The sequence below is a fragment of the Bidens hawaiensis genome, unplaced genomic scaffold (genome assembly GCF_021521415.1).
Source record: "Bidens hawaiensis isolate Kalapana, Puna unplaced genomic scaffold, B.hawaiensis_p1.1 tig00016968_1, whole genome shotgun sequence".
NCBI lineage: Eukaryota > Viridiplantae > Streptophyta > Magnoliopsida > Asterales > Asteraceae > Bidens > Bidens hawaiensis.
The window spans coordinates 46,147-58,723 of NW_027492571.1; the positions used below are offsets into that span (position 1 = coordinate 46,147).

At 36.4% G+C, this 12,577-nt stretch overlaps 1 protein-coding gene across 1 annotated transcript; it reads right to left on the reverse strand.

Annotated features, from left to right (window-relative positions):
• Positions 1 to 4,108: 4,108 nt before the first annotated feature.
• On the reverse strand, positions 4,109 to 4,975 carry LOC143552647 (uncharacterized). Its single transcript, XM_077042810.1, has one exon. It carries the CDS (start codon positions 4,973 to 4,975, stop codon positions 4,109 to 4,111), a length of 867 nt encoding a protein of 288 aa, XP_076898925.1.
• Between the last annotated feature and the right edge of the window lie 7,602 nt (positions 4,976 to 12,577).

Here is a 12,577-nt window from a genome sequence, read left to right on the forward strand (position 1 = left end):
TTGACATGCATAACCCGTTTGACTCAAACTCAAAAGTCGTGGCCCATTTGATTCGCACAACCCAATAGATAACATAATTGGCTGAACCGGTTCTGGCATCGAACCGATTAGTGAGAACCGATTTTAGCAGTTTTGAAAGCGACCCGGTTTAGGGTCCGGCTCCAGTTAAAACTTTTAATCATTGTCGGTTATAGTTCCGTCCGGCTCAAATTCGGTTATGACGGCTCAAATTAAATTTTCTTCAAATAAATTTTCTTTAAATGTTTATCAAGTCTCATGAAAACCAGAAATTAGCAAAGCTCTTATATAGTTTCGGTTTACGACATGCATGTTTTTGCATGAAACAACATAAACTCACGTTGTCATACTTCAATTCATCCATGTTTAATTGGTTTTTAGTCGGTAACTGAACATTTTTCATCTAAGTTATCAAGTTGCATTGTATATATATAAGTTGCATTGTGTGGTGATTTTAACAAATTGGTTTTCCTAATGATGGGGGGATAATAAACATTCAAAATTAAAATATATTGGAATGACTATGTCAAACATTCCAGTAGCTAATGCTACAATTAAGGTTTGTGTCTATTGAATAAAGTTCTTTAGAACGACCCCCAATACCCGAGTAAGCATTCCTGAGACAAATGTCAAGCGTCTGCACTGATTTCGAACTTAAAACCTGTTAAGTTAAGTTTTGAACTTGAAACTAACATGGGGTAGCAAATGAAATATCAAAATTCGTTGTATTAGTACGTCTAGTACGCCACACATCTAGTAAAATAAGAGTTCTATAGAAACTTTTTGTGATATGCTCTCAATAGCAAATGTTAATCTTTTATAACATTCATCTATCTTAAAAGAAAATGTTTTCTAACTAGGAGAGAGATATTTTGGATTTATTTGAACTTTAACTTAGAAAAGCACAAGATAAAGGTGTTATTATTTAAAGTACATTACGTACCTTTAATAATGTGATAATATCAAAGATGCATTTAATAACATGATAATACTGAAAGATACATACACAACAATGTGTTTTCTATACTTATTTTTTCACAATAAAATAATAATTTAATAATGCCCGAAATAATATTTTGCTTACAATCCAATTGAGTAATGAATAGAAGTCAACATTCAAGTGTAGCCCACCTAAGAGAATTTTGTTTTGTGACCCAAGCCACCATATATTCACCCCCTCAAGTTACCATAACCACAAGCTTGTGGGTCATAATCATTTTTTTTTTTGAAACTTAACTTTCATTAAAAAACACCAAAACACAAGGCAACCTATCACCAAGGAGGGAAAAGGAAGCCGAAAACCAAACAAAAATTTTACATTAGATCAAAAGAACACCATCACTCCTAATCAACTACGCCTCTTTTAAACCTATGTTTGTACCACAAAAACCCCAAAGCCTTTATATCGGTGATCAAGTCCGCTACCTTCGTGTCTTTCCTCGAAAATATTTTTTCATTCCTCGCCTTCTAGAGCCGCCAACATGCTATAATAATGATTCCATGTAGAACCGTCTTCTTATTCCCCGAGATGGCACAGTGCTCATGCATTTCCACCGAATCACTAACATGAAACACAACCATACCCGGAATCCTACACCAACTAGATATCCCGTTCCAGACACCCGCTGCAATACCGCAACCTGTAAGGAGATGCTCAATCGTTTCATCACAGGTCTCACACCAAATACATATTGGATTATCCACCGGAACACTTCGTCTCAACAAAGCCATCTTAGTTGGTAGACGGTCCAAGAACGCTCTCCACATAAAAATATTGCATTTAATAGGAACCCATTTGCTCCACGTAAAGCCGAACCTCTCGTCGCTGTTTCCTGTATGTCGCAGCCACCTTTTAATCGATGCCACACTGAATCCCAAATCCTTTCCATCGATCCAAACCCAAGTATCTTGGTTGTTTGCTATCCGCACCTGTTGTAGCATTAATTCCAATTGTTGTTTGGATTCTACCTCCTCCACAGTCGAAGGAGAACGGCTCCACTCCCATGTAATAATCCCAACATTGCTTTGGAACCTGAGTCTACCACTAACACAAACCCGTTTCTTTCTTTCTAAGTTGAATAAGTCCGGGAACTTATCCCTTAACGGCTCATCGCTCAACCAACTATCTAGCCAAAACCGTATTTGTTCCCCATTACCAATTTGCCCACGGATCCTGCTGTTAAAACCGACGCCTTGAACCTTGTGTTTATTCCAAAACGACACACAGTTTTTCCATACTCCTTTAATAGAATTATTAACCGGCGCCACACCCCAGCTTCGACTTGAACTGTGAATGGACGCAATCACTCTCCTCCATAACGCCTTTTGTTCAATATAAAACCTCCAAAGCCACTTACCAAGCAACGCAATATTATTTATATCTAATCTTGCTATCCCCAAGCCTCCATCCCGTATAGATTTTGTAACGATTTCCCACGATACCCAGCTCATCTTCCTAACCTCAACCGACCCACCCCATAAGAAACGTCTCATAATACCTTCCAAATTATTAATTACCTTCACAGGCGCCTTAAACAAAGAAAAATAATATAAAGGTAGACTGTCTAGAACCGATTTAATTATCGTTACCCGGCCACCAATGGACAAAGTGTTAGCTTTCCACTTCGATAACCTTCTCTTGAACGTAGAAACAACCGGCTCCCAATTCATAGTACGATTCATGTTCGCCCCGACCTTAATGCCCAAATAAACAAAAGGAATATCACCTGCTTTACAACCCAAAGCTTCAGCTTCAATCTTTAAGTCCTCAATATCTACCCCTACACCATACAATACCGATTTATGCAAATTAATTTTCAATTCGGAGCACAAATAAAATATTCTCAGGATCCTTTTCATATTAGCAAAATTGAACTCAGACCACTCCCCCATCAGCATCGCATCATCCGCATATAACAAATGTGATAAAACCGGTCCGTCGTTAGGAAGCCGAATACCATCAAAAGCACCTATATCACACGCCTTATTCATCAAACCCGAAAAAGCCTCCATCAAAATAATAAACAGAAATGGGGACATAGGATCACCCTGACGAACTCCTTTTTGACAGCCGAACTCGAAAGTTGGCGACCCATTTACCAAGACCGCAGATCTAGCTGAAACCAAAACCCCACGAATCCACTCACACCACTTCGAAGGAAAAGCCATTTGATGAAGAACCGATAACAAAAATTCCCAATTGACATTATCATAGGCTTTGTCAAAATCAATTTTAAACAAAAACATTTTTTCCCCGCTTTTTTGCCCACGAAATAACCTCGTTTGCCATTAGAGGCCTATCCAAAATGTACCTTCCTGTCAAAAACGCAGTCTGTTTTTCTGACACAATATTATTCATACACGTTCTCAATCTATTCGCCAGCACCTTCGACACCACCTTACTAACGCACCCTATGAGATTAATAGGTCGAAAATCTCCTAGAGTATTCGGATCTCCCACCTTCGGAATAAGAGTAATGAACGATGATCCTACTCCCGCACTAAACCTCCCAACTCTGTGAAATCGATTCATAATGTCCACGAAGTCCTTCTTAAACAAATCCCAAAAAGTCCTTAAAAACCGAAAGTTGAAACCGTCTGGACCGGGCGCTTTATCCGCACCACAATCAAATACTGCGCTTTTAATTTCCTGCACTGAAAACATTTTAATCAAATCCGCTGCCTCCTCCGCCTGTAACCTCTTCAACCCGTACACCAACAGCTTCGGTCTTCTCGCACTATTCTCTTTAAACTTAGTACTGAAAAAGCGAAGCACCTCACGCTTTATGATATTCGGCTTCGACTCCCATATACCTCTAACCATCAATCCAGGAAAGTAGTTTGCGGCCTTCCGTTTATTGATGAAACCATGAAAATACCTTGAATTGTCGTCGCCATGTGTTGCCCATTTACACCGAGATTTCTGTTTCAAATCCTGTTGGTGAAGACTTTCTAGCTCCCATAGACGCTGTTTAGTTTCTTCCAATGTCCACATCTTCACTTCTGAAAGTTGACGTACTTCTAAAATGTCATCCAATTCACCTCGTTCCTTTTCCAACAATTGTTTCTCACCCAATTCTTTTTGTTTACACTAATCAGCCCAAATCGATATGTTGACACGAAGCTTTTTGAACTTTTGCATCAAAATGCAATCCGGGTCTCCCACGAAACCGCCCCCACAAATAGAATTTTTTACGACGTCACCAAAATCATCGCGGCGTAGCCAAGAATTGTAGAATCTAAATGGTTTAGGCCCAAAATTCCTAGACGTCGTTTTCAATACAAGAGGGCTATGATCGGACATCTTTCTACCAAGCGCTACATACTCCGCATTTGGCCATTTCATGAAAAAATTCCAATTAACAAAAATTCTGTCAATACGGCTTAGTTTATCACCTGCCACAAACGTGAAGCGTCTCCCTTTCAATGAGAACTCGTGTAAATTCGAGTTATCTATGAAGTCGTTAAACTCATTCGCCTCGGACGTGTTAAAAAAAGAATTCCTCCTTTCACATTCTCTTCTGACCGCATTGAAATCACCCGCGACCGTCCACAAACCATCTCCTCCGCCTATTAAATTACTAATTTCCGCCCACAAAAACCGTTTATCTACCGCATTGTGAGGAGCATACACATTAAGCATGTGATTCGCTCCATCACAACCTTTAATATTGCCGGAGACCAAAAGGCAATTCGATAATTTAATGACGTCCGTCTTTGCAAAAATTTTCGGATCCCATAAAGATAACAAACCACCCGATCTACCGTGCGAGGCAACCCAATCAAAACAAAAATCCCCTCTCCCCCAAAAACGCCCCACATCAATCGAGCCCAAATCCACAAATTGCGTTTCTTGAATCATCATGAAACTCACCTCGTGGTGAATACGTAAACCACGAACCCAATCCGCTTTACTGGAATTCCCTAACCCACGAATATTCAGTGAAAGGACGTTCATTGTCCACCTTCTTGATACCCTTCACATCGCAAAACCTCCTGAACTTCTGGCACAATATCATTTAAGCCGTCCACACCTAAAGCTCTACCCAAAGAGATTGTTTGATCAGTCTCAAAAGTAATCGATCCCTTTGGCTTTCCAATACCTTTTTGTTGAAGCCCACAAGCCCCATCCATTTGATCATCCACATTACAAACCTCAATATCTGCATCCGATTGCGTATTCAGATCCGGTATCACCCCATCTTCATTAGAAACCGTTTCCTCATCAACATCATACACCGTATTTGCAGAGATAATACCGATAAGCTTATCCAACACAAACGAATCATTGTCGTCCCTAAGCCGTTTCTTCGGTCTTTCTTGAGAACCACTAGACTCACCCCTATTTTTAAAAAGTTTCTTTCGACGAAATTTCTTTCGCACAGACAACTGACCGTCTGTCGACTCCTCAAGAACATTCTCGGCCTGCTCGTTCTCTTCCAAAACCTGATTGTTCCGAACTTCGCCCAACTCCACCTCATCTGTCATCCCGTCTATCACGTTAGCATTCCTTCCGACTCCGTCCTCCTCATCATGCCCCCGAGAATCAACACCCATAACATCCTCCTTTTCCAGAGGCTTCGACACATTATCGAATTCCTCCACGCAATCCGGAATCCATTCCCCCACATCTTCATCAATCCACACATTAAACGAAAGGCCCCTCCACCGGATATCAACCTGATCCACAATTCTACTACAAAATTCCGTCAGTACACCTATATAAGCGTAAGAGAAATTACTATCCACAACCGACATTCTCGCCGGCTGAACAACCCTACCATACCGACTCCCAACCAAATCAAGCACTTGATCCAGAGCAAGCTGAACCGGCACACCATGAACCTGTAGCCAAGCTATCCGATTTGCCTCCTTATAGTTACCCTCCCATTTAGACAAAACCTCAAACCAATCTGACCACATCTGCTTGTCCTCCAAAAAACGATCGGCTCCCTCATTACTGTTGAAAACTACCATTACCGAAAGACCACCCACGTACTAGATAGACACTTCGTACCACCCTCTGATTCTCAAGAGCGTCTTCAAGGAAGTCAAGGTATTGAAATCAATCACCTTTCCGACCAAAGACACACCATGCCATTGGACGAATCCCTCCACGTTATCATCAACGTTGATAACATCCACCTTGTTCCTGTTTAACACCGTATCCAAGAACGATCTCTTACCTCCCCATACAGAATTGTTATCCCCTCGGCCATCAGAATGAACATCCGAAACTTTTGCTCCCCCTATATTAGGGTTTGCATGGGACGCATTTTCGTTCATCGTAGCCTTCCTTTTCGTATCCGGATTGGACTTATCAACCGTCTCTCCATCGACAAATCTTGCTAGAGTCACGAACAACTTGTACGATCCCACCCATAAATCAGCCATCTCCCCTTCCAACCTTTTTGCATCATGAACATCCTTAAACGAAACAAACCCGAATCGTTTTCCCCGCCTGTCGAGTTTCCTTGCAATATAAGATCCCTCGTATACTCCAAACCTTCCGAAAACCTCTTTCAGATCTGAGGACGAACCTTTCGGGGGGATATTCGAAACGAAGATTTTCGTTATTACCTTGTTACTCGCCACGTCCGTCTTAGTAATCCTTCTGCCTCTCCTTGTTGAAGCCTCCTGCCATTCATTGAAGACCATCGAGTGAGAGACCTTGTCTTTTGACGGCGGCTGATTGCGACGGGGTCATAATCATATGGCTTTGTGGAAAAGCAATTATTGAGGGTGACCCATGTATGAGGTAACATATTTTGCCATTTTGGTGCTTTACTATTTATAGTAAATCAACATTCATTTTGAGGTTTTATGAAAATAAGTTTATCACTTTATTACTTCAAATAAATAACCAAGTTGGTTTATTAACTTTTTTTTTTCAGATAACATAAGTTAAGGATAGATGAAGTAAATTTCTATAAACAAGGAATATGCTTAAGACATATTTTATTTCAAGTATTAATTAAAATCATAGCATCGGCCAAAAGTAAAATATAAACTCATAGTGAGCCTTAAACTATTTTCATGGTTGATCTTCTTCAAATACCTAGAATAGAATGTCATATTGTTCTTAAACATACAAGAAACTGTTAGGGATTATAAAGAACTCAAACAACTGAACACAAACACCTTAAGATGCAAATATAGAACACGAGAATTTAACGTGGTTGGGTCTAGACCAACCTGCATCAACTGCCGGCAACTAGGGTTTTTATTATTGAATGATGCAAAATTACAACTACAATGAGAACTTAATTAGGGTTAGACCTTTGGTAACTTAATCAACAAGAAAACCCCTAACCAGGCGCAAGGACTAGGTCCGACTAACCCTATCATGTGCCGCCTCCAAACCCTAGACCGGGTTTAAGCCTAGATATCCTAGTTGTAGAAAGTCAGAAACACTCCCCCATTCTTTGTTCTATGATCTTTGAGGACTAAATTAAAGATATGAATGCAAGTAAATAATAATTTTTTTTTGTTTTGAGATGATATTAGTAGCCTGTTATCATAATGATATATGGTTCACAAGATTATTAAATCGTTCATTTCATAGCATTGCCATATATGACATGATACAATAAGACTCGTTAAGGTTTTTTCATGTGGGCCAAAAGGTTCCACTACCCACTCCATAGGGTTATGATCTTAATATGTTGTTTAGTTGTTGTCCAAGTTGTATGGTGCGAAAGCACTCAACGTTATAGCCTCTAGCTAAAAACATTACGTTCTCACAAACGGCCACAACCTGGACAAAAGGTGATTCTTAGACCTAATAAAACTATTGACATTTATGGCGTTGTAGCTTTTAACAAGTCGATCTTTTGATACATTAACAATATTAGCTTATAAATTCTGGGAAACCTAAGTAGAGTTTTGTTTTTCTTATATTTGGATAATATACATAAGATAATGTCATAAAAAGACATTCATTTTAATAATATTAGATATAGTAATAACACTTATATCAATACTTAACATAGTTTCTTATATGTAAATGTTATGATAGATGTTTAATGGTTAGATTGTTTAAGATGTAAAAGTGTAACGACATCTTTTGATACAACATTCCATATAGATGGTATACATATAATGCTTACAAACTAAAACAAACTGATTTCAATAAAATAGCATGTTAAGGAGCAATTCAAGTTGTGTCGCTACACCCTTTTAGATAGCATACATCGTATCTCATAAATAAACAAAAATAAAAAAAACCAATTATTTTCGTCTGCTTGTGTTTGATCACTCGTGTAGAGAAGACACTATTTTTTTGTTATTTCTTATGCAATTTTTATTTTCTATATTATTTACTTTTGTAGTGTGATATGTATATGTAATATGCAAATATATATGTTATTATGCACATACTATGGCCAATCAAAATGCACCATCCTAAAAAGAATTCTTGTTGCTTAGACTATGTGTAATAATCTAACTAACTGAGTAAAAAAGTATTACAAAACTGTCTCACGGGTGGGGTTTCGCTTTTCACACAAACATATGTAATCGTCTCACATGGGTTTCATCTTTTAAATATTTAAAGAATGGTGAGATGTGTGATTATGATCTGATGCTGGATTTAAATTAACAAACAATAGAAACTCACGCCATGGAGGGGTCATGGAAGAAAGGCCTAGGCCCCCACCAGTGCGATGTGGGTGGGCGCGAAACTGATGTGGCCGTAGGAGTTAGCCCTAGCTTACAATAGTGTAATAGTGTTATGTTATTTTAGTTTTGAAATACAAGAGATGTATGAGACATGTGGAATTTGAGATTTGTTATATGAAAAAGCTAAAAAAAACAATATCTTTGAACTACAGGATAACTTTAGCTTGTAAAATATAAAAAAGGACAATAAAGGTGTAACCTTAAGGACAACCCTCAAGTTAAGATAAGATTGTAAGAATATTAATTTGTGATGATTAATTTTTACGTAAACTCAAGTTATTCCTTTAATGTTGATTTATGTAACAACACTAGCTCTTGCTTGGATTTTAATTCATGTAATTATGAGAATAAGATGTTGAAAATTGTAGGTGTGGCAGTAAATATATAGATGTGATATTGGGTCACTATTTAGGTAGGGTCCTTTGTGTGTAAAGGCACTAAAAAGTAGGCACTTCAAATTGCCAATATTGAGCATTATCACTAATTGGTATGACTCTACATCATTTATAAATGATAGCCCACTTAAAAGACAATGAGAGATGCATGTAAATGCCATTGGTGAACAAAATAACTATTGTTAGGATATCATGATATTCGAACATGGTATCTCTATATGAGCTATATGAAAAGATATCGGGTATATCAACGAAAGGTTGGTAGTTGATGGCGATTTCGACACTAAAGGTGTTGTTAGGCTCAGTCTGATAATTGATAACAAAACCTGAAAAAGTAGTAAAGTTGTATTTCACTTTTGTACTTACGTCCATATTAGGGTGAACAATGATTAGGCTAGGAAGGATTAAAGCCTCGAGCATTATGTTTGCCAAACGTACGGTTTTGGACTCTTGTAAGTTGAATTGATCTCTTAACAACCGGTTGATAAAACATATGAAAAAATTGGTCAATAAAAGTCTTTCTTCTTGTGCATGATAATCAACTAACAAATAACAAAACTGATAAGACAGAACATGGAATTTTAACATATTCTCTCTACTTGCTCAATGGTATCTTTATTTGATGTGTTCTTTCACTTTCACATATGAGTGGACCCAAGGGTCAAGGCACTTTTCAAGTTTGTTCATTTACACATGATTGTGGTTAAAGGGACTCATGAGGTAATTGTATGATTATTTCATGTTTAACAAAACCCTAATTAAATAAAAGTATTCAAAAAGAATGTGTGTGGACATGTTATGTGATGTAAAGCAAACTGTCTAATGTACAAATTAAGAGTATTTGTTTTTAAAATATTAACGTAAAAGATATTAACTTTGACACGTATTGTACTAGTATGTTACATATTAAAATAACTATCTTTAAATGTACCAGACTTATACTTTTGACATTTTTATGTAATGGTGGGCCGAGAATCGAATAGTTATGTACGTGATCCACAACTTGAAACCAAAATATACCGAATTCACACGCATATGGTGTTGGTATATATCCAGAGTTTAATCAAACAGAAGCAAACAATTACAAAAATAAAGTTATTTAGTTTAACAACGACATTAATAGTAATATTAATAATAATTTTATGTCTTGTTCGAGTCAATAGGTATATAAAATGGTAAAAATACCAAGTTATGCACCTTTAAAAATAATGTGTTTTTAGACACTACACAAAAAATACATGTATCAATATATTTTGATACAATCAACTTTTATATAATTATATTGAATCAAATACATTAAAAAAAAGATGGCCGTAAAACTTTTATTTGTAACAAGAAAAATAAGATTATAATTTATTAATTTTTGACAAATTTGGATAAAAACATTGACAATGCTATAAATGATATCATCTTTCATTCTTAGACATACAATAATGTTATTTTAAGATCATTATAAATACGGCGTTTACCACCAATAAAAGGTCAATCACCCCATAAATTATATTGAATATATGAATTGAAATTGTTTATTATATATTTATATTTATATAATAAAAATTGTAACCTTTTCTTTAAATGTTGAAAGTGAAAGTTGATAGATTAAACATGGGTAATTTGGTAATTTGGGTTTGGAAAACGGCCCACTTTTGAGTCATTTGGTCTCTTTATTTCGACTTACGTCCATTAAACAGGCCGGGCCCACACTAGGATAAGGATCGGTTTTGAACTTTGAATATATTTCACTTAAATCTAATTTTTCAACAAGCTACTATAACTATAATTATAAATTAGCTTTCATCCCTCGTTTTGTGGAGATTTTTTTACTTTTTTTTTACATTTGATGTCTCTAATTTTGTGAATATATATTTTTGATATTTTAATTTAATTTATTGTAAATAAAGTTTGTAATAGGTTTAAATGATCAATTTTTGGTAGGTTATGTTTATTATGTTCATTTTAGGATGAAAAATTGAAAGAATTATCTACCTAATGTGTAATAATTGTTCGTTTGTGTTCATTAGGTGTGTTTATTTATATTCGTTTTAGTTTGTTGTGTTCGTTTACCTTTGTTCATATATGTTCGTTTAACTTTGTTCAATTGTGTTTGTTTATGTTCTTTTATGTTCATGAAGTATTCATCATGGTGTTTGAGGAGAATCCAACAAATAAGTGGCGACTGATGTAGGTGACGATGGTTATTGATGCATGAGAGGGGATGTTTACGATGATGAGTAGTAATTGGAAGTTAATCGGCGAATGAGAAGATAGACCAGCGAGGGAGAATATGTAAAGGATAAAAATTAAATTAAGGTTTGAAAATGAAAGAGTTTCACAAATAAATAAGATGTTATAACTCGTTTAAAGGCTATTCGGGTTCGGTAAGACTAATGATTCGCGAAAATTATTGTTTGATAATAAAAGGGTTTCACAAATAAATGAGATGTTATAACCCGTTTAAGAGCTACCCGGGTTTGGTGAGACCCATAACCCTCTTATATTTTTTTAAACTTAAACAGGTTTAAACATTGTTAAATCAATGAAAGCTCACAATTTAGAAGTCAAACAATTTGGTTGCTCGATAAAGGGCGACCAGAGCTCGATACATTATCTTTTTTGGTAGGCAACTATAAGATAGATAATATATAAGGTAAAATTAGGAAATATATATAAGGTTTATATCAAATACAAAGAGAATTAAACTACGAAGTGTGCGGATTGAAAAGAAAAAGAAATGACACGGTGGTAATCCATACATCACGAAGCTTGATCAATTCCAATAAATAGGGGCGTGCAAAGTCAGTTATGGAGGCTTAACTGACCATAATCGAGGTTAAGTTATAAAAGATTGCTTAACCATAAGGTTGGTTCTTTTGGGATTGCAAATGGGTATTATCGCCTAACTGGTCGGCACTTAACGTCAGCTACAAGGCTTTTAACAAAGAAATGATTGAGCCACCCCCAAATAACCTATCACATTTTTTTTCTTTTCTTTTTTTTTTGTGGTTTTTATTTTAATGTTTAGTTAGGTCGCAATGCATGAGTTAACGAGTGGGTTAGTTATGATCTTCATTGCTTATGTGGCAATGACGTGACACTTTAACTAATTAGCAAACCTTTCTCGACAACCAACCTAACCATAATCGAATGGTCGGTTAACCATAGGTCAGTTAAACAGCGGTTATGGATCGGCTTTCGTTAACTTTGGTTAATTGTATAATGTCTTTTTATGTTTCTTCCTTTGTTCTAGTTGAAATTAGACCGGTTATTGTGTTTCAAACTCAATTATGAAGTTTCAAAGTTGAAATACGCAAGTTCCAAGCTATGTTTGAATAGTCTCATAAACCTGATTGAAGTTTTGTAAAGACATAAGCCCATTTAGCCAAGTCCGGCCCAAATACTTCAAGTAGAAGTATAGAACCATGTTACCATGTAATGTAAACTCAAGTATATATCAGTTGCCCCAGATTAAATTATTAATGACCTTC